This window comes from Pelodiscus sinensis, chromosome 4, assembly GCF_049634645.1.
Source record: "Pelodiscus sinensis isolate JC-2024 chromosome 4, ASM4963464v1, whole genome shotgun sequence".
In the NCBI taxonomy this organism is placed as follows: domain Eukaryota; kingdom Metazoa; phylum Chordata; order Testudines; family Trionychidae; genus Pelodiscus; species Pelodiscus sinensis.
In genome coordinates this window covers 111,366,635-111,388,617 of record NC_134714.1, presented here as the reverse complement: position 1 = coordinate 111,388,617, position 21,983 = coordinate 111,366,635, and the positions used below count along the sequence as shown (strand labels likewise).

The 21,983-nt window shown below is 45.2% G+C and overlaps 1 protein-coding gene across 9 annotated transcripts in view; it reads left to right on the top strand.

The window, feature by feature from the left end:
• Positions 1 to 21,983, top strand: part of PLEKHA7 (pleckstrin homology domain containing A7) — a 291,921-nt gene that overhangs the window by 127,235 nt on the left and 142,703 nt on the right. For all 9 annotated transcript variants that reach the window (XM_075928057.1, XM_075928058.1, XM_075928055.1 and 6 more), the window contains one exon: positions 21,705 to 21,788. In XM_075928057.1, coding sequence (XP_075784172.1) covers positions 21,705 to 21,788 — 84 coding nt within the window. The remainder of the gene's footprint in view (positions 1 to 21,704; positions 21,789 to 21,983) is intronic.

Genomic DNA, 21,983 nt, shown 5'->3' with positions numbered 1-21,983 from the left:
AAGCGGGAGAGGGGGGGAGGGTGCCTCGCCTCTGAGGCTTTGCTCTGGCGCTGGACCGCTTTGCTCCCGGTGCCCCTGGTTTGCTGGAGACAGTCCCCAGCAGTCCAGGGGCACTGGGAGCAAACCCGCAGCCGCAGCGACACCGCGAGCAAACCCGCAGCAGCAAAGCCTCAGAAGTGCGGGAACCCGCTGCTGCTGCGGGTTCGCTCGCGGTGTCCCTGGTCTGCTGGAGACGGTCCTCAGCAGACCAGGGGCACCGGGAGCAGCTTTTCTCGCCCCGGAGCTCGAGGTGGCTGACCGCTGCCTGTGAGCTCCGGGGCGAGAAAACCCCGTTCGTAAGTGCGGATCCGACATAAGTCGGATCCGCGTAAGTCAGGGACTGCCTGTACTTGTTACAAGTGTGGATCATTTTCAGTATCAGTTTAACGGATGAGTTTACTACTTTACATTGTATGATTAAACATAAGTTGTCAGCACATTTTTATTATATTACATAAATGTGACCAGCAAATGTTCAGAGTGATGACCTTGATATGTGCCTATAGCTAACTAATTGAAGTAAAAATGGGATTGTAGCTGAAATTAAATTAGCACTCACATAGAAGAGAAGCCTCAGTGAGGCTTCTCAATCCTTGAGATGCTAAGAAAGGATACACAGGATTTAGCTAGTTAGTACCCAGCCACTTTAATATGAGAGATTCTCCATCTAGAAATATTGTTATAGTATTATGTAAATGGTTTGGGTCCCAGAGGAAAGTGAATATCAAAGTCACAGCCCAATAGCAATTTTGTGTGTATGCAATGATTTCTAATAGCCTAGACTTACTTCAGAGATGCAGAATTCAAGCAGAGGGAATGACAGACTGAGTGATGGCAAATTAATCATGTTACTGCTTGTAACAGCTTGGGAAAATAGCAAGGATGTTTGAAGGAGAGATTAGTTGCAAGAATTACAGGTTATCTGCTTTTCATTTAATAGAATCTATATAGCTAACTGAAGGATAGTTATGCAAGTTACATGTAGTAAAGAGTCAGTGGCATGTTCTACTCTGAAGATGATTAGTAAAAATGTCTGGTTCCAGCTGCTGAAAGTTCAAAGGAATGAATTCTTGAGTAAACCTGTATTGTTTTTGGTGTTACCGAGACATGAGTTGAAGTTTTGTATAATGTTCAATATAAGATTTATTGAGTCTTCTGATTTATAATCAGGCATGTCAAACTTAAGCAGTAGCTCAAACCATTTGAATTTTATAATGCAATAGCTTTTGAGTGATTGCTCATGAGGCTCAGTATGCACACTCATTGGAAGGTTTTTCCCTTAGCAGTATCCATCAAGTTAACTGTGTGGCCCCCTAGAATTGCTAGTCAGAGGCTCAGGGCTCCCTGCATGGAGCTGACTGACTGGGAGGGGCTGATTAATCAACTGTGAAGCTGTGATGCCCCACAGCTTAGAGGGAAAACTGATCACAATCCTCTTTGGACCAAGGTCAGGGCCGTCAAAGTAAACTTCAGAAATGCGCCTAGGGATGGAGCATCAGCCAAAATCCTGTATCTTTGTCCTCAGTTTGGGAACCATCCCTCTTCTACTGGGCCTCGGTCCAGATCTCCAAAGATCACTGGGTCCTGAGCATGGTAGAGGTGGGATATTCTATTCAGTTCTCTGCCTACCAACCCTCCCTCCCCCACCTTCCCTCTCCCTCTTCAATGACCCTTCTCTTGAGCACCTTGTTGATTAGGAGGCACTGGGGGCAATAGAGGAGGTTCCTCAGTAGTTCAGGGACAGGGCTTTTGGCTTCCGATATTTCCTTATCCCCAAGGCCAAAGGTGGGCTGAGGCCCATTCTGGACCTTCAAAACCTCAATGTGTTCATAAGAAAGTTCAAGTTTTGTATGGTCTTCCTGGTTGCCATTGTACCCTTCCTAGATATGCCACCCTCCACTTGAATGATGTATACTTCCATATCTCAAATATCCCAGCACACAGGAGGTTTGTTGTCAACAGTCCACTGCTATGAATTCACTGTGCTATTGTTTGGCCTCTCCATGGCCCCACACCTCTTCACAAAGTGCTTGGCAGTTGTGACAACCTCTCTGCTCATATGTCAGGTACAAGTTTTCTTGTATCTGGATTGGCTCATCAAGGACCAATCACAGGAACAAGTTCTCAACTATGTGGCACTGACGTGAGCCACATTCACCAAACTGGGATTCATTCTGAATGTACCCAAGTCCATGTTGATCCTTATGCAAAAGATACTTCATTGTGGCTCTCCTGGACTCTGTGCCTGTAAAAGCATACATGCCTGAGTCCTATTTTCACATTATCAGAAATCTTATCATTAGGCTCCAGAAGTTCACCACCTCAGCAAGGAATGGCATGAGGCTTCTCGGGTGCATGGAAGTCTGCACATTTATTGTGCAGCATGCTGGGATGTGCCTTTGCCCCCTTCAGGCTTGGTTCATCATGGTGTACAAGCCCCACAGAGACCCACAAGACAGTTGGGTCACACTTCCCACCTCAGTTCTTGGATCTTTCATGTGCTCTAGAAGCTTGTATGTGCATGTTTGTTTATATGGAGGAAGAAAGTCTCATTCCCCTCTCACAGAGCCAGAAAAGGAGTTGTACGGATGGGATTTTATACTTATACCCGTGGGCAAGTTGAAAGGCTAGAAAGAACTTCTTTGCACACTTCTGGTCTGAGGGATTTTTGAGACATTGTATAAAGATGTGGGCAGCCCCTGTGTGGCCCATCTTGGCTCTGGTGTTATGTCCCCACCTTAATTTTCTCTGAATGGGTAGCAGTAGCTATGTTTTAAGAACTCAATACACATGAACACAAATAGCATGGCCTGTTTTGAATAAGGCTTCAGGACAGTGGGGATGTAAAATCCCTGATAATCAATTAACCAGTTAAACCGTAGGTTTAACAAGTTAACTGGGTTCCTGCTCCCATTAGGGTTGCCACGTGTCCGGTTTTGAACCAGAGAGTCCAGTATTTAAGCTTTCTGTTCAGGAAACAAATTGAGTACAGGCAGTCCCCAGGTTACGTACAAGATAGGGACTGTAGGTTTGTTCTTAAGTTGAATTTGTACATAAGTCGGAACTGGCGTCCAGATTCAGCCGCTGCTGAAACTGACCAGCGGCTGACTACAGGAAGCCCGACGCAGAGTTTCTCTGCCCCGGGCTTCCTGGAATCAGCCGCTGATCAGTTTCAACAGCTGCTGAATCTGGACGCCTGGGACAGAGCAGCTGGGGTGCTGCCGGGTTGGTCCAGTAGTGCCGAGGAGTGCCCCAGCTGCTCTACCACAGGCGTCGGCAAGAAAAGCCTGGTATGCTGGGGTGGGAGGGTGGGGGGGCCGCACTAGCTGCGCCCCCCCCCCCCAGCAGACCAGGGAGACGCAGGCGGCGGGACCACCGAGACGCGCCGCGGTCCCGCCGCCTGCATCCTCTGCGGCTTTGCTCCGCGCCTCCCTGGTCTGCTGCCCCCCCCCAGTAGACCAGGCAGACGCAGAGCAGCTTTTCTCGCCCCGGAGGACGCGGGCAGCGGGACCGCGGCGTGTCTGGGCCGTCGTGCCGCCCGCGTCCTCCGGGGCGAGAAAAGCCCCGTTCGTAAGTACGGATCCAACATAAGTCGGATCCGCGTAACCCGGGGACTGCCTGTAAATATAAATGAGAAAATATAAATGTCTGGGATTTTCTAAATAAGATGTAATGTAGATTGTGATGTAATGTCAAGTGTGTCTGGTATTTTTGTTGAAACCATCAGCAACCCTAGCTCCCATCCCTGCCCTTCCCTCTGCATATGGCACTGCAGCTGCTGGCATCCATCCATCTCCTTCTCTCTCCCTCCCCCTCCCGCCTTGGGGCTGCTGGCTGTTACCGCCCCCCCTCCCCCAGCGCAAGGGAGGGTATTCTGTTCCTGGCTCCCCTGCATGCGGGGTGGCCAGCTTCTGCTCCCAGCCACTGTGGGGCTGAAGCAGCGGGCTCGGTTACCTGTTCACATCCCTATAGTACAGGAGCAGTTACAACAGTCATAATATTCTCCCTCTGGAGCCTAGTTCAGAGCTCCCAGGCTTCAAGTCCATTAAACAAGCTCCGTGAGTATAATTTAGGCTGGTCCTCTGGAGCCAGAGTAAAACTACCATGTATTGCAGTCTGCATGCTTTCTGCTTTCCTCTTTTGCTAGCTTTCTTCTCCTGTTATAAAGGTCAGGCCCGGGGTGAGGCAGAATCTCCTTGATTATTCCCCAGGCTGTGTGAATTGTAGATTCTAGCCTATCCCTTAAAGGGGGTAGTATTCTCCTTCACACACTAGATCTGTGTAATCATCTTGTAGTATGCATCTATATTTGTTGTCCTCAAACTGTGTCTGAGCCAGCCAGTTTGACACTAGGTGATGTTCTGGAAATGAAGACACCCATTATGTGATGGCTCTGGATATGCCATGACCCTCTTCAGAACCTTAACCTTGAGCACCAGCTCTCTGCTCCCAGGTGAATTTTACATGTGTGTGTGCGCGCGTGCGTGAGCGTATATGTAGTATCAAGAGATAATACTTGAGAACACACGAGGACTACAAAAGATATCTTTTAACATGTCTGTCCCTACTTCCAGAAATTAAATGGCATAAACAAATATATATGACCATAATGGAAACTATAGACATGAATTATTGATCCTATTATGAAGACATTATTCTGAAACTGTCTAATGATGGGCTGGATTTTTTTTTGAGAAAATGTGGTTATTTCAATCAGCAGAATCAATTAACAATTAACATTTGATGAAGAAATCCATCTGTTAATGTATCATTAAAATCTTGTTTAAATTACTCATATTTTTAAAATAACTTGGATTTCTGAGCTGAGTAAAGCAATGAATTCTTCATTATTATCTGCAATAAATGAAAATGCCGCACTGGAACTACTCATTCACATCTTGTAGAATGAAGTGAGGAATGGTGAAATCACTAGAGATGTTGCTCAGTATGCTGTAGTACTTCCATGAAATTCATGTTCTGCTTTTTTAATCAGTCATTTTATTCTCTGTGTGAGATTATGGCAATGTTTATATGTTATGTTTGCATAGGAGAATGTCAGAGGGTATGTCTACACTACCCTCCTAGTTCGAACTAGGAGGGTAATGTAGGTATACCGCACTTGCAAATGAAGCCCGGGATTTGAATTTCCCGGGCTTCATTTGCATAAGCGGGGAGCCGCCATTTTTAAAACCCCGCTGGTTCGAACCCCGTGCAGCGCGGCTACACGGGGCTCGAACGAGGTGTACCGGTAGTTCGGAATAGGAATCCTAGTTCGAACTACCTAGTTCAAGCCCTGTGTAGCCGCGCTGCACTGGGTTCGAACCAGCGGGGTTTTAAAAATGGCGGCTCCCCGCTTATGCAAATGAAGCCCGGGAAATTCAAATCCCGGGCTTCATTTGCAAGTGCGGTATGCCTACATTACCCCGCTAGTTCGAACTAGCGGGGTAGTGTAGACATACCCAGAGAAAATACTTCATGTTAATTCTGTTGCAGTGTTTCTGTGAAATGTTTGGAAAGGTCTGAGGAAACTACAATTTTTCTCTCTCTGCATGACCTGAGGCTCTGTAGAAATTCTCCACTCTTTTATGCAATTAGATTGTTAAACTTCAACCTACAGGGATAATTTTCCTCTCAGAGTTGGTCTCTGTACTTGTTTTGATTAAGATCATTGGCATTTGATTAAGATCATTTTAGCTTGACTATTACATATAGTATTAAAGAATAGTGATAGAGATGTAGCCGTGTTAGTCTGGGGTAGTTGAAGCAAAATGCAGGACAATGTAGCACTTTAAAGACTAACAAGATGGTTTATTAGATGATGAGCTTTCGTGGGCCAGACCCACTTCCTCAGATCAAATAGTGGAAGAAAATAGTCACAACCATATATACCAAAGGATACAATTTAAAAAAATGAACAAATATGAAAAGGACAAATCACATTGCAGAACAGAAGGGGGGTACGGGGGGGTGGGAAGGGGGAGGAAGGAAGGTAAGTGTCTGTGAATTGCTGATATTAAAGGTAGGGAGAGTGGGATGTTTGTGAGTTAATGGTATTACAGGTGATAATTGGGGAAACTGTCTTGGTAATGGGTGAGAAACTTTCTCACCCATTACCAAGACAGTTTCCCCAATTATCACCTGTAATACCATTAACTCACAAACATCCCACTCTCCCTACCTTTAATATCAGCAATTCACAGACACTTACCTTCCTTCCTCCCCCTTCCCACCCCCCCGTATCCCCCTTCTGTTCTGCAATGTGATTTGTCCTTTTCATATTTGTTCATTTTTTTAAATTGTATCCTTTGGTATATATGGTTGTGACTATTTTCTTCCACTATTTGATCTGAGGAAGTGGGTCTGGCCCACGAAAGCTCATCATCTAATAAACCATCTTGTTAGTCTTTAAAGTGCTACATTGTCCTAGTATTAAAGAAGACATTTCTGGATACCAAGGATCATAATTTAACCAGCCAGAATTTGGTGGAGTCTACAGATTTGGTGGACTCTACAGATTTACTAGACTAGAGCATGAGCTTTGTGTTAATGAGGCTAAACCAGTCAGGGTAGATGTGGCTCACTTATAGCAGTTGATGGGCTGTGAGAATACCAAGAGAGGAAAAATTGCTTTTATAGTGAGATTACCCATCTAAATCCTTATTCAGTCCCAGTTTGATTGTATTAAATTTACAAATCAACTGCAGTTCTGCTGTTTCTCTTTGTAATCTGGTTTTGAAGGGTGTGTTTGTTTTTTGTAGAAGGATGGCTACTTTTAAATCCATTACTGAGTGTCCAGGGAGGTTCAAATGTTCTCCTACTGGTTTATGTATATTTCCTTTCTTGATGTCTGATTGGTGTCCATTTATCCTCTGTGTCAGAGATTGGCTGGTTTGGCCAATATACATTGCAGAGGGGCATTGCTGGCACTAATGGCACATATCTTGTTAGTATATGTACAGGTGGATAAGCCTCTTGGATGATGTGACTTATATGGTTAGGTCCTGTGGTGGTGTCACTTGTATAGATGTGTGGACAGAATTGGCATTGAGGTTTATTGCACTAATAGGTTTCTGGGTTAGTGTTTCTGTGGTATGGTGTATGGCTACTGGTCAGTGGGCAAAGACTGGCCTGTCTCCTAATGTCTGTGAGCGAGAGAGATTATGTTCCAGGACAGGTTGTAGATTGTCAATGATGTACTGGAAGGGTTTTAGCTGCGGTCAATAGATGATAACCAGCGGTGTTCTATTATTTTCTTGGTTGGGCCTGTTGTGTAGTAAGTGACTTCTGGGAACTTGTCTGGCTCTGTCAATCTGTATCTTCATTTCCCCAGATCGGTATTTAATTATTAAGAATGCTTGATAAATATCTTGTATGTGTATGTCTCGGAGGGATTGAAGCAGCTATGGTTGTATCTTAGCGCTTGGCTGTAGACAATGGATGGCATGATGTGTCCTGGATGGAAGCTAGAGGCATGTAGGTAAGAATAGCGATTAGTAGGCTTCTGGTATAAGGTGGTGTTTGTGTGACCATCAAATGATTTATTTGTACTGCGGTGTCCAGGGAGTGGATCTCTTGTGTGCATTATTCCAGGCTATGGTTGATGGTAGGAGGGAATTGTTGAAATCCCGGTGGAATTCTTCAAGTCAGCAAAATGCTTGTATAATTGTCTTATATTTCTGATTGATTCAATAACTGCATATCCACTTTAATATTAGGATGTAAATCAGACTCTCTCTATTTGCATGTAAAAGTACATCAGGAGAGCCATAAGGATACATTTAGGTCAATGGCATGCCTTTTAGTGATGTGTATTAGCTTCATATTTTAGACTGACCTCATGGGTGTTATGATGCATTGTTTAAATTAATAAAAAGCTTTGTATCAAATAGTTATTAATATGGATATATTTGATTATTTTAGATTCACCAGTGTTTGACACAATACAAAAAACACTTCACTGCTTGAAGGAAAAGAATTTTTGTTTCCTTTGTTGTGTTTTGATATGATCCTTTTATAGGTGGTTTTAATTGCAAAAGTAAAATTAACATTCCGTTTTTATGGAAGTGCATATGATTTGCAACAATTTTGTGTAAAAGGATTGTCGCTAATAGTGATCTGTTGTGTAATCCAAGAATATAGATAAAAATGTATTAATACTTTGCTAAGTCACATAAAGTAAGTTACTCTATAGCTATATTGGATTATTACTTTCCTGTATAAATGCATTGGTTTAAAACAGTAGGGAGTTGTTGGAAAAACAGAGAAAGGCAAAACAAAGGCTCCCAGATAAGAAAATTCTAGCACGTACTTGACAGACTGCATGAAAAGATGTTCAATTTAAGGAGCAAGCCTTATTTTGCCAGTGCTGAGAGATTAAAGGGACTCCGGATGGTTAAAAGTAGGCATATAAAGGGTTAACCAGTTACCTAGTAAGCATAACTTATCAGTTAACCATCGCCCTGCTCACCGGTTAAAGGTGAGGCTTATTGGCTAACTGGTAAAACCTTCAAATCCCTAGTCACCACTACAGGCTATTAGCATCCCAGGTGCTATGTGCTAAACTGAGGCCCAGTCCCTGACACTATGCAGCCTATGATCTTATCTGACAGTGCGATAACCACAGGATTCCATGAGAGGTAAAAAAGAGGACTATGCAGCACTTTAAAGACTAACAAGATGATTTTTTAGGTGATGAGCTTTCGTGGGCCAGACCCACTTCCTCCGATCAAATTCTGGAAAAGAATTGGCATGACCAAAGGAATTGGCATGACCAAAGGAATACAAGGAAAAAAAAGTGAATACAGGCAGTCCCCGGGTTACGTACAAGATAGGGACTGTAGGTTTGTTCTTAAGTTGAATCTGTATGTAAGTCGGAACTGGCGTCAGCTTCCTGTAGTCAGCCGCTGGTCAGTTTCAGCAGCGGCTGACTTGGGGACTCTGGGGCAGAGCAGCTGGGGTGCTGCTGGGTTGCTCCAGTAGCGCGGCTCCTCGGCGCTACTGGAGCAACCCAGCAGCACCCCAGCTGCTCTGCCCCAGGCATCCTGATTCAGCCGCTGCTGAAACTGACCAGCAGTGGCTGAATCAGGATGCCTGGGGCAGAGCAGCTGGGGTGCTGCCGTGTTGGTTCGGAGCGGCGCTGCGGGACCAACCCGGCAGCCCCCAGCTGCTCTACCCCAGGAGTAGGCAAGAAAAGCCTGGTCTGCTGGCGGGGGGCACTAGCTGCACCCCCCACCCCAGCAGACCAGGGAGACGGGGGTGGCGGGACCGCCCAAGTCCTCCATGGCTTTGCTCCGTCTCCCTGGTCTGCTGACCTGGGAGACGCGGAGCAAAGCCGCGGAGCATGCCCGCAGCGGGACAGCCCAAGCGCGCCGCGGCTGTCCCACTGCGGGCGTGTTCTGAGGCTTTGCTCCCCATCTCCCTGGTCTGCTGGTCGGGAGATGGGGAGCAAAGCCGCGGAGCACGCCCGCAGGGTGACAGCTCAAGCGCGCCCGGGCTGTCCCGCTGCGGGCATGCTCCAAGGCTTTGCTCCCCGTCTCCCTGCAGACCAGGGAGACGGGGAGCAGCTTTTCTTGCCCTGGAGGACGGGGGCGGCGGACTGCGGCGCATCTGGGCATCCCACCGCTCCCGTCCTCCGGGGCGAGAAAAGCCCCGTTCATAATTGCGGATCCGACGTAAGTCGGATCCGCGTAACTCGGGGACTGCCTGTACATTATTTAACTGACAAATCAGAACAGAAGGGGGATGAAGGGGAGGGCTAGTATCTATGAGATGATGATACTAGGGGTGATAATTGGGGAAGCTATCTTTGTAATGAGAGGTGACATCAGGTTTCAGGATTTCTATCAATTAGAGTGGGTCTACAAAGCAACTAGGCATTCATTGCCAGCTGAGTTAGGCTCACAGAGCTGTTTAATTGCAGTGTAGACTCAGGTGGCAGTGTAAGCTCTGGTATCCTCCTACGTCCTGGGACCTAGAGCCTGCTCTCCATTCTAAACCTGAAAGTCAACACAGCCACTAAATAGCTCTGCAACTTGAACCCCACAAACCCAAGTTTCCTGTCACTGGCAAGCCTGTCTGCTTGCCTCATTTCTGTGTAGACATATTCTTAGGCTGTCTCCACTCGTTGGAGGATCAGTGCTCCTCTGGGGTTCGATTTAGCGGGTCTAGTAACATTTAAATAGCCTGTCACATCAGCGGGGTTGGTGTACTTGCTTCATGAACTGTCATGGTCTCTGTCTTTGTCAGCAAACAAGCTGCTGAGAGAGTTGGAAAAAAAATCAAATCTTTCCAAAGGTTTATTATAAAACATTGAAAGGAATATGCATTTGACCTGTAACAAATAGGAAATACAGACGGAACACTTAACATTTTATCTCTCAAGCAAGAGAACCATAACTAGTGTTGATAAAAAGACAGCTTTATTGAAAACCACTGGCCATGAAAGAGTCGGTTTTTCAGTGGTTTTATCATGTTTGGCCAAAGGATCAAAGCTCCCTCCTGTTGTTTTTAAAAGAAAAACCTGGCCTAAAAACATGAAATTTCTTGCGGGTGTCATCGTACATGCATGTGAAAAGGGATTGATGAAAGTGGGACTATTAATGGCTGGGAAAAAGCATAGAATGAGAACAAAGCACTTCTCAAGAAACCATCTGTGCTTGCTTGGGACCTGTTCAGAGAACACAAGATGAAGGAGGTAAAACATATGGCCAAAAACACGAAAACTACTTTGGCTGTAATACTTGAGGCTTAACTTCAGTTCTACAGCTGCTTGATGTCTGCCTGAACAAACCCTTTAAAGGATTTGCAAAATATGGTCTGACTGGACATGCTCAGGCATGGTGAAGTTGACAAAAGGCAGGAATCTCATGAAGCCTGATATCAGTCTGGTTGCCCCGTGGGTCAAAGATGTGTGGGAGTCCATGCCATTGGAAATGATAGAAAAATCATTTTGGAAATGCTATAACAGCAACGCACTTGATGGGTCAGAAGACGCCATATTTACTGACACAATGGAGACTGATGATAAAGAATCTGAGTCTGAGGATGATATTGCTGACATATATGATGGCAATGTAGTATCAGCTGTGAGTGAAGTTGAGTTTAATTAATTGTTTGGAGAACTGGAGACTGATTTGGACTTTGAAGGATTTTAAGGCTTTTTAAACGAGTGTTTTAGAATGGTATGAGACTTTAAAACATGGACTGTAATTTTGAAATCATGTGAATACATATTCAATTATAACAGTTTTTTTAGATTACATTAAAATAAATCTACTAAGCTTTTATATGTTTCTTGTGACTCCAACTTTTAAAATACAGGTAGTCCCCGGGTTACGTCGGTCCGACTTATGTTGGACCCCTAGTTACGAACCGGGGGGGGGCCCGCTAGTGCGGGGTGCCTCCCCCACTGTCGCCGCCTCTGGCGGCACAGGGGACGCTTCCCCCCAGCAGACCAGGGAGACGCGGAGCAAGTGCCCCCCCCAGCAGACCAGGGAGACGCGGAGCGGCTTTTCTCGCTGTGGAGGACACGGGCGGCGGGACGGCCGAGACGCGCCGCGGTCCCGCCGCCCGCATCCTCCACGGCAAGAAAATCCGCTCTGCATCTCCCTGGTCTGCTGGGGGGGGCGCAGCTATTGCGCCCCCCCCCCCCCCAGCAGACCAGGCTTTTCTCGCTGCGGAGGACGCGGGCGGCGGGACCGCCGAGACGTGCCGCAGTCCCGCCGCCCGCGTCCTCTGCAGCGAGAAAAGCCGCTCCGCATCTCCCTGGTCTGCTGGGGGGGGGGGTGCAGCTAGTGCGCCCTCCCCCCAGCAGACCAGGATTTTCTCGCTGATGCCTGGGGTAGAGCAGCTGGGGGGCTGCCGGGTTGGTCCCACAGCACCGAGGAGCGGCGCTGCGGGACCAACCCAGCAGCACCCCAGCTGCTCTGCCCCAGGCGTGTCCGATTCAGCCGCTGCTGGTCAGTTTCAACAGCGGCTGAATCTGGACGCCAGTTCCGACTTACATACAAATTCAATTTAAGAACAAACCTACAGTCCCTATCTTGTACGTAACCCGGGGACTGCCTGTACAGCAAGATTGGCAGACTTCAGTTCCCAGCCCATCAGGGTAAGCCGCTGGCAAGTAGGGATGTTTTGTGTACCAACAGTGTCCTCGGGCACAGAGCACCTCAGCTCCCACTGGCTGCAATTCGCTGTTTCCAGCCAATAGGAGCTGTGGGAAACAGCACAGTTCGGGGAGCGTGCTGGCCACCATTTCCTGCCAGTCCAATAGCTGCGAGGGGCTCCATGCCTGCGAACGCTGTTGGTACGTAAAATATCCATGTGCGCCAGCTAGGTTGGGAACTGAAGTTTGCCAACCCCTGATCTACTACGACTATATAGATTCTGCTCTTTGATGCACCGCTTTTTTACCAAAAAAATTTGGCATGTGAACGAGTATATACAGTATGCACACAGTTTTTTATTTTAGACAAATAATCCCTAGAATTACAACTTCCAGAAGATTTAGGTTTTATAAAAGTTTTCTTCAATTTTTAAATAATTTTGCACTATATTGTTTTCAAATTGTGTAATTGAACATTTTGTGGCACATTTTTTTTCATTATTTTTATTTATTTTGTGCTGGATTGTCTGGTCATGATCTCTTAAATTATAGTTGACATTGGATTTATTTATGGTTGAGCCTAAATCAGGTGGGTCATGAAGTTTAGTAGAAGCCATTGTGGGTCATCTTTCTGAGAGAGGGGTTAGTGTCTGTGTTTTTGTTGTTGTTGTGAGCCAGATAAAAATGGATTAAATCAGGGGTCTCCAAACTTTTCTGCCCGAGGGCCGCATTAACTATCAAACAGCAGTTCGGGGGCCGACTACACACTTGAGGTCCAAATAAAAAACAATCAAAACATGGATGTTGTTTTTAATTATTTATTTAATATTATTTTATTCAGTTATTATTTAATAACACATTGATACACTATACATGAACGCCTGTATTAGTGTGAATGGTGAAATTGTTTCCTGGATGCCAAAATAGCAGACATTTCTGGCTTTAGAAATCACTGTTTGAAATTGGGGGTGGTGCTTGTCCTAGTCCTGCGGGAGGGGCTCCAGAACGGGGAAACTGCTGAGAACTCATTTCCACCTGCGCAATGTGATGAAAATTGTAAGCAACATAATCCTGGCAATATGTTCAGCCAGAGGCTGTGCCACAGCAACCAGACCGCCTCCTGCAATGGGCACCAGCTCCTCAGCCCCGCCCCCGGAGAAGTAGCCCCTCGCTCCTAGCCCCTGAGAAACCATCGTCGGGTTTCCTCCCCTCCGTCCAGCCTCCCGCGATCCTCTGCCGCCAGGTCTGATCCGGAGCCCGCCTTTGAGACCCCCCTTTTTCGCCTGCCCGGCCAAGCGGCACGCGGAGCCGTCCCTGACCTGGGCTACCTGCTGTCCCGTGCGCGCGCTGGGGCCTCGCGCAGCCGCCTGCGAATCCGTTTCTCCCGCTGACACCAATGCTCGGACTCAAGCTCTCTCCTTCCACCGCCGCAGCCACCCTCCGCCTGATTGGCTCCGGTTGGTGCACGCGGAAGAAGGCGGGGCCAGACAAAAAGGTCTCCACGGGTCGGATGAGAGGGCCTCGCGGGCCGCATCCGACCCGCGGGCCGTAGTTTGGAGACCCCTGGATTAAATGATTGGCAGAAGAAGTTGCCCTCTACTTGACTTATGCTTTGTTTTTGTTATAGTGAAGCTAATTTACACCATAGGTTTTTGTGTTACACAAAATGAATAGGAAAAATACTTTCACTAATCTTACCCAGTCTAAGTCTTTTCATATAGGGTAGTTCAAAAGGTGCACAATATCTACATAAGAATGGCCATACTGAGTGAGACCAAAGGTCCATCTAGCCCAGTATGCTGTCTACCAACCATGGCCAATGCCAGATGCCCCAGAGGGAGTGAACAGAACAAGTAATCATCATGTGATCTCTCTCTCCTGTCATCCATTTCCACCCTCTGACAAACAGAGGCTAAGGACACCGTTCCTACCCATCCTGGCTAATAACCATTGATGAAACTAACCTCCATAAATTTTTCTAGTTCTTCCTTGAACCCTGTTAAAGATCTGGTCTTCACAACATCCTGTATCAATGAGTTCCACAGGTTGATTGTGCACTACATGAAGAAAAACATCCTTTTGTTTGTTTTAAACCTGCTACCTACTATTTTTATTTGGTGACCCCTAGTTCTTATGTTATGGGAATAAGTATATAACTTTTCCTTCTTCACTTATTCCACACTAGTCTTGATTTTATAGACCTCTGTCATATCCCCTCTTAATCTCCACTTTTCTAAATTGAAAAGTCCCAGTTTTTCAAATCTCTGTTATCAAAATCATTATATTGAGCGTACACTCATACATGGTGCTATCACTTGATTCCTTCTGTTTTATATTGAGGGGAATGCACATGGTTTTAGTGATAGTATCATGTGTGTGGCAGCCACAGTAATGGAACCTTTCTTAATCTACTTATGCACCTAGTTTTGTTGCTTGTTGGAGTAAGTTACACGCCTCTAATGTATCAGTATATTTGTAAGTGGGATCCTTGCGATGACACAAATGTGTGATGCTTTTTAAAATTTGTGAATCTCAGGAAATTAGTGGCCTTTCAAAAGCTCTCAAGAATGGCATGGTAAGCTTGTTGCAGGATGGTGTACATATGTTATACGTTTTCAAAATATGAGAGGAAGAATTTAAGATAAAGTTCAAAACCAGGCTTACAGTCGCAGTTTTTCTTCAATGTTTTTGTCTTAGCTCAGAGGTTGACATGCGTGGCGGGAGCTCAGCCCTCTCCCAGCAGTGGCTGGAACCTTGTGGTCACTACGCAGCTGCAAGCTGGAGAACCAGCTCTGGCTTTCTGCTGTAAGGGGTGGCAGGGGAGGTATGGGCACATAGGGGCGGAACGGCCTGGCAAGTGGAGCAGGTGGCATGACCCCGCACTGGGCTCTGTGTCCCTGGGCGGGCATCTCCCAGGAGCTAAAGGGTTAACACCCTCCCCCCTCACTACAGGCTCTGCTCCCTGCTCTGAGAAGGGGTGGGGCTGGGGCTGCTCTGCAGATCCAGGGAAGCCAGTCACAAGCTGCTGCTGCCTCCGTGGGACTCTGGGGCCCAGGCTGCGCTGTACTGCTCTCCACAGGAAGACCCTTCCCCTGCGCCCCGCTGCACCTGGTCGGGCTGGAACCAGCCCCAAGCCGCCCCGGGCTCTGCCAGCCCCACAACCACAGTCTGCAGGTAAAGGGCATCCCCCAGCAAAGAGCTGGGCTAGCAGTGAAGTGACTCTGCTCTCCCCGCCTCACCCACCCCAGCGCTGCTTCTGGGGGACGGGAGTCCCAGCGCTGCTGTTCTGCCGGTGTGTATGCTGTGGGCACAGGAATATGGGAGTCTGAGGGGGGTGAAGGAGGATCTGGGAGCAGGATGGGAGAGGTTAGGGGTTGCACTGAGAGGCATGGGGCAATGCAGGGGATCAGGCTGGGGGTGGAGGGATCATGGAGCAGAGGGAAGATATGGGGCGTGGGAATACAATTTTACTTTGCAGAAGCTGCACTTTCCTTTACTCCCTGCTTCTTTGCCTCCCTCACCAACTATTTATTTGGCTGCAGTCTCACCCTCTCACCTTTTCTGTGTTACTGCCCCAACCCCCTCTCCCTCCCTCAAACTCCCTCTTGTACCCTCATCCCACACCTTCTCTTGCCTCCAAACTCCTTTCCAGACCCTGACCTCCTCATCCCATCCTGTACCCCACCTTCCACCCTGATCCTGCATCCCTATCCTCACTGGTAGCCCTGTCCCACACATTGAACCCCTCATTTTGTCCCCACTCCACAGCCTAAAGAGGTCCACAAAATCCACTAACTCTGGAAGCCAAGAAAAGTAAATCTGGCCTATGGAAAAGTAAATCAGTTGTCCTTGTCCCTTCATCTCACCCTGTGAGGCTGGAACACCAGAAGAGTGAGGTGTCTCAGTTGGGGACCATATCAGTCTGGGTTGGAGGCTTTTGGAGTGTTTTTTGCTTTTCACTTGTGCGGTCCCTAATTGACTTTCTGTGGGTCAGTTCCCCCCAACCCAAAAAAGGTTCCCCACCCCTACCATAATAAAGAAAACATTGGAACCTTTTGTGTTGGACATAATATTTTACTTTATTTAAAATGAAGTTTTATAAACTAACATGAGAGAGTTAAAATGCTTGGTCTATTTAATAATTTAAACCATTCTCCCTAGCTGCAGCTGGTTCAGAAAATATGGTCACCATACTCAGCCTGCCCCGTCCCTTCCTCCCTCCAGCATGCAAATCCGTAAATAGAGGCGAATAAGTTAAATCTTGGCACACCACTTCTGAAAGGTTGATGACCCCTGTGTTAGCTGGTTTTTTCAGTATGTTAGGATCTAGATAATTTGTGCATTACCTAAGTTGTCCAAGAATAAAAGCAACATAGCAGTTAATTGTGATAGCAGTTGCATTTTACCTCTATTGACTTTTTACTGTTTTCTTTGGATTTCAGTCAGAACAGGCTTTTTTACTTATAATGTGCTTGAAAAATTTCAATTCAAGTAGGGGAATTTAGAGAAAGTGTTGGAGAATAATTAAATCACTTTCATGGAGAAAGATGGAGAGAGCAGCAGAGTCTAATGGCATTTAGCTACCAGGTATAGCTTGTTCTGAGTTGCGTTCCTTGTATGCTGTGAACCTGATGAGGCAAAAAGAGCTACATTTACGCCTTTCAGACCCACAGAAACCACTGTTTTTATTGGCTGTTTGCTATTGGCCATGGTATGATGTCTGTTTTTGTATGTGTACCCTAAATATTTTTGGAGTATTTTTGTAAAAAGTGTCACTTTGTGTCTTATTGGCCAGGTTAAAATTAATGCCTTAAATGGAGATAATAATGTTCTTGAAATAGCTCAAATAGGTTGTGAAGAAACATTGAAAATCAAAATGTCAGTTGTTAGAGGAGAAATGTGTTATGCTTTCCCTTCTGTGATAATATTTTACAAAATAGTACTTCTCAAAACTGAACTAATTGATTCATTCTTGTAAAATACAGTTTCAAAGTCAGGTTGACACAAGTTCATGTTTTGCTATTTACTTTCTGCAGTTGAAAGGACCACAGCAATACATGTTTTAAAGTGTTGTTATACACACATACAAATAAAGATGTTTCAAAAATAGTTTGTTAATGAAATAGGTTCTAATCTGAGGCTTATTTTGGCTGTCATTCTCATTGGTGCTGAGAGAGAATAAATCTGTTCTTAAGGTTAACTTAGTTTTCTGAATGGATCTGGATTAGTTCCAGTTTATGGTTTTCCTTTCTAAGTCAAATCTACCCTGGATTTATAATGATTGAAAACGAGTATGTAAAGGCTGTTTTGTTTGGGTTTCTGAAATGTGGTGATGAGTTCAGTACATTTCCTATTAAGAAAATCACAATTGACATTTTTGTTGGCAGCCTTAGCAGAAGTATCAAGTATTGAATAAACATGAGGGCTACTTGAGACCTACTTGAGGTTACTAGAAAGAATATATAGAGCCTCTGAGGAGAGTTTTGAAATGGGTTGAACCTTATGAAGAAAATAGAATTTGGTTGCTGCTATTGAGTATGTTTGTTCAATTTTTAAAAATATATCTCTAGATGCTTGTTCAGTGTTTTGCATGCATATCCCATAAATTACATATTATGACTTAACAAGAGAAAAAAGATCACAGAGAAAATATCCCCTTCAAACTACATTTTCCTCAACAGACTTAACAAAAGGGAGGAAATACCCTGTTTTGTGGATAATGCCCTATGTTGCTGTATGACATCTTTAATAATCACTGCATTCATGGGAACAAGAGTTGATAAAAATCTATACAAGCTGAATTTTCACTACATTGATTCAACACTAAAGTCTCAGGGAAAAAATTAAAAGAGAGGGTACTATTCCCACTGAGAGGGCATGGCTCAGCAAAGAAGTATTGTGCTAGGCTGAGGGGCAATTGGTAATCTTTGTTTTAAAAAAAACTGATGCTAGTGTTTTAGTAGAAGGTTGGCCTAGACTGCAGTAGTGTGAAGAGGTTATGACCATGTTTGTTGGGGCGATACTATAGGAACAGCTTCCTCTCCTGACTCTCTATCCCAGTGGTCTCCAACCTTTTTACACCCAAGATCACTTTTTAAATGTCAGGACAAGCCCAGATCTACCCTATCCCTTCCCCAAGACCCCACTCCTTCTTTGAGGCCCCACCCTCTCTGTTCCTCTTCACTCCATCACTTGCTATCCCCAGCCCTTATACACTCTCAGGGTACAGCTACACTGCTGCTTTTTTTCAATCCTTCTGTTGGAAGAAATGTTTCCAACATTTGGCCCGTCTAGACTGGGCTAAGCGTTGGAAAACCCCCTTCTTTTGGAAGTCCCCTCATTCACATGGAACGAGGAATACAGGGGTTGCCAAAAGAGCGTGTTTGCTGGAAAAACTCCTGCAGTCTAGCCTCACTGGGTTGAGACAGGAGGTATGGGCTCTGGGGTGGGAATAAGGGATTTGGGTGTGGGAAAGAGTGAGAGGTGCAAGCTCTGGGAGGGAATTTGGATGCAGGAGGATGTGAAAAAGGGGATGCTGGCCCAGGGAGGGGGCTCCAGGTTGGGGAGTGTTGGGCTCAGGTGGAGGGTTGGGGTACTGAGCAAGCCACAGGGTTGTGGCTGTGAGGGTGCAGAAGTTTGGGTTGGGATGTGTGAGGGGCTCAGGGCAGGGAAATTGGGAGTATGATGGGCTCAGGATACAGATTTGCAATGTGTGGATGGTGTAAGAGTGTTGTGGCAGAAAACTAAGGATGTGGGGGTGCAGGAGTTTGGGGGTGTGAGAGGCTCAGGACAGGGGGTTCCATTGTGTGATAGGCTCAGATTTGGGGTTGGGGTGGGGGGTACTGGAGTGTTATGATGCTGTGGCCAGATGAAGGCTTGGCCCCAATTGGAGGGTTGTTGGTCAGGCTTCATTTTTAAATAAAATATGTCAAACACAAAAGGTTTCAGCATTGTCTTTATTTATGAGAGGGGCGAGGACCCTGTTTTGAGTCATGGGTCACTGACCCATAGAAGTGAGAAACAAAAACACAACTCCTCAAGCCTCAGTAATATAGCTCCAACTATGCTGGTGGGGGCAGGAGACAGGATGCTGGGGCAGGGGACAGGGTGCTTGTGAGTGCTGGGACAGGTTGCCAGTGGGTGCTGGGGCAGAGGCCTGGGGCAGAGGACAGGGTGCCGGTGGGTGTTGGGGCAGGGTACTGGTGGGGGGAGGGGAAAGGGACCAGTACCTGGCGTTCCTGCAGCTGCGTGCCAAGGTCCAGGAAGTGCATGAGCTGCTCCCCCATCCCCCAAATAGTGGCGCAGTACCTGAAACGCTGGTCTGTCGCACACCTGATGCCTTCCTTCGCAGGGGAGGAGGGGGAGTCCCAGACCAGACCAGCCCCAACTACTCGGGCAGTGCGTGCTGCGCTCCTCTGTTCCCCACGGCAGCACGTGCTGCCCAAGCAGCTGGAGCATGCTGGGGACTTTATTCCCTTGCTGCCTTCCTGCGTGGCGGGGGTGAGAGGGGGAGTCCTGCACTGCGCCAGCCCCAACCTCTCAGGCATTGTATGCCTTGCTCCTCCACTCCCCACAGCTCTGTGTGCCATCCAAGCAGCCAGAGCCGGTGTAGTCCTGGACCCCCATCCCTTCCCCTGCATCCAGGGAGGCAGCAGGGGAACAAAGTCACCAGTGCATTTTAGATACCTATGGCTGTTGGGGGGGGGGGGGGAGGAAGAGCAGCCTGTGTACTTCTGGAACCTGGCTCTCAGCTGTAGAACTCCTCCTCACCCCGCAGGAAGCCTGTGCTACCTCCCTGGAGGTAGCGTCAGTGCGGCGTTCATCTTGGGAGCTGGGGAGAGGAGGGGGGCGAAAGCCTCACGATCAACTGGTTGGGCCTCCAGGATCGACCAGTCGATCATGATCGACGGGTTGGTGACCACGGCTCTATCCCTTCGTTTAAATAAGAACCAAAACTCTTGGGATCAGTTAGGATAAGAATTTGGAACAGACTGTCACTTTTGAATACACACCAGTTCAGGTTTTTCCTGTTCTCATATTTATATTTCAATATCATAAATGTTTTGTTGTTTTATTTTCAAGCTGTCATTTTGTATGAATAGCCTGATGCTCTCTTTATAGAAATTAGGATGGTTCTCTGTTTAGTTAAAATTTATACCTTCTAGTTTGCATCAGCTCCATTTCTATCTATTTTGCGGGAAGAGGGGCCAAACCCTACAATACCAGATGATTAGGTATTGTGGGAGAAGAAAATAAAATTCATTTTTTTCCTTTCAATAAAAGGAAAATGACAAAGACATCTAGTATGCATTTTTGTCTAATACAGATGTTAATCATTTAACATTTTCAGGTTCTTGCATTATTGAATTTGATTACTGTATAAAATTATTTTATATTTGTGCTTTATGGTTGGCTGGATTTTTGTGGCATTTTGAGTGCTGTGCGGTTAAATACAAATATACAATATTTAAAATATAATGAAAAAATATAAAAAATTCAAAGCTTAGGTAACTGACTTGGTTTATATCTATTCAAATTAGATTAATAGCTTTTAGAAATGAATACATAAAAGCACAGCAGCTGACTCACTTTACCTTTGAAACAGTAATATTTAAAACTTGTTTTCAAATTTTCTTAATCACTTAATAGATTTTTGTGCTGTAGACTTGAACTTTGTATATGGCTTCAGAAAATGTTCACTAGATATACAATTTTGTTATAGCATGTACATTGCATGACAGAATCCAAACTGAGATGACTTTGAAATCAGATATTTTTTTCTATGCTAGTTTGTCTTCAGAAACTATTTTCTTTGCCTAATATTCTTGTGGTAGACAAAAATGAAGTTACTCAATAAAGTACCAGTATTATTAATATACAGTTGTAATTGACACAGGATAGCACAGCCTAACATCTAGATAACAATACTCTTGAAAAATTGTTATTAAAAATAATATATGCACAGTGTTATTTGCATTTTATCAGATGAAATACAAAATTATATTTTACATGCAAGACTGATAACCTGAATAAATAATGTTGTATCTGATCTTTAAATAAAGAAACTTAAAGATATACATTTCCATTAAATAACGAATAAAGCTCATGGGAAATCCTGCTGCATGTCCCATAAGAGTTTCAGTAAATTAACTTATAAAAATTTTAAAAAATCCCTCATAGGCTTCTCAATTGTTTAATCTGTAGCTGTTGAATCATATTCCTGAGAGCTTCACAGAATTTAGTATATCTGACTGTATCCTTTCTATGTTGGTGTTAACTTGCATTTTAGTAGTACCAAATTTATTTATCACAACAGTAGCTCTCTTCTGCTGAGCTTTGCAATCTGAGTGCTTCAAAATATGAGCTTGGTTAGCACTTAGTGTAGTGGGCAACTTGCAAATTTCACAAATCTGTGAAAAAGTAATTGAAAACATCCTCTAATACATAACAGAAATACGTTTCGTCTTTGGGTAGCAAAAGTAAACTATCAGTAGAAATAATGTTTTAAACTAATTGTTTCTACTATGCTTAGCCTTTAAATCATGTTTTTTATTCCTTTCAGCCATAACCAACAGACTACAACATTTAGACATCCTGTGACAGGACAGATTTCGCCAGAAAACATTGAATTTCTTTTACAAGAAGAGTAAGTAGTTTTAGACATGTTCTAAGACTTTTAAAAGTAACTTCTTGCATACTGTATTATAATGACCACATCCATGAGTCAGAATATTCTGTTTTTGCAGATTTCTCTAGTTTTTTTCTTAACAGCTTGTAAATATATATTGTAAATAGCTTTACCATTTAGCATAGTTAACGTTTTAATATAGTATAGTTAGCT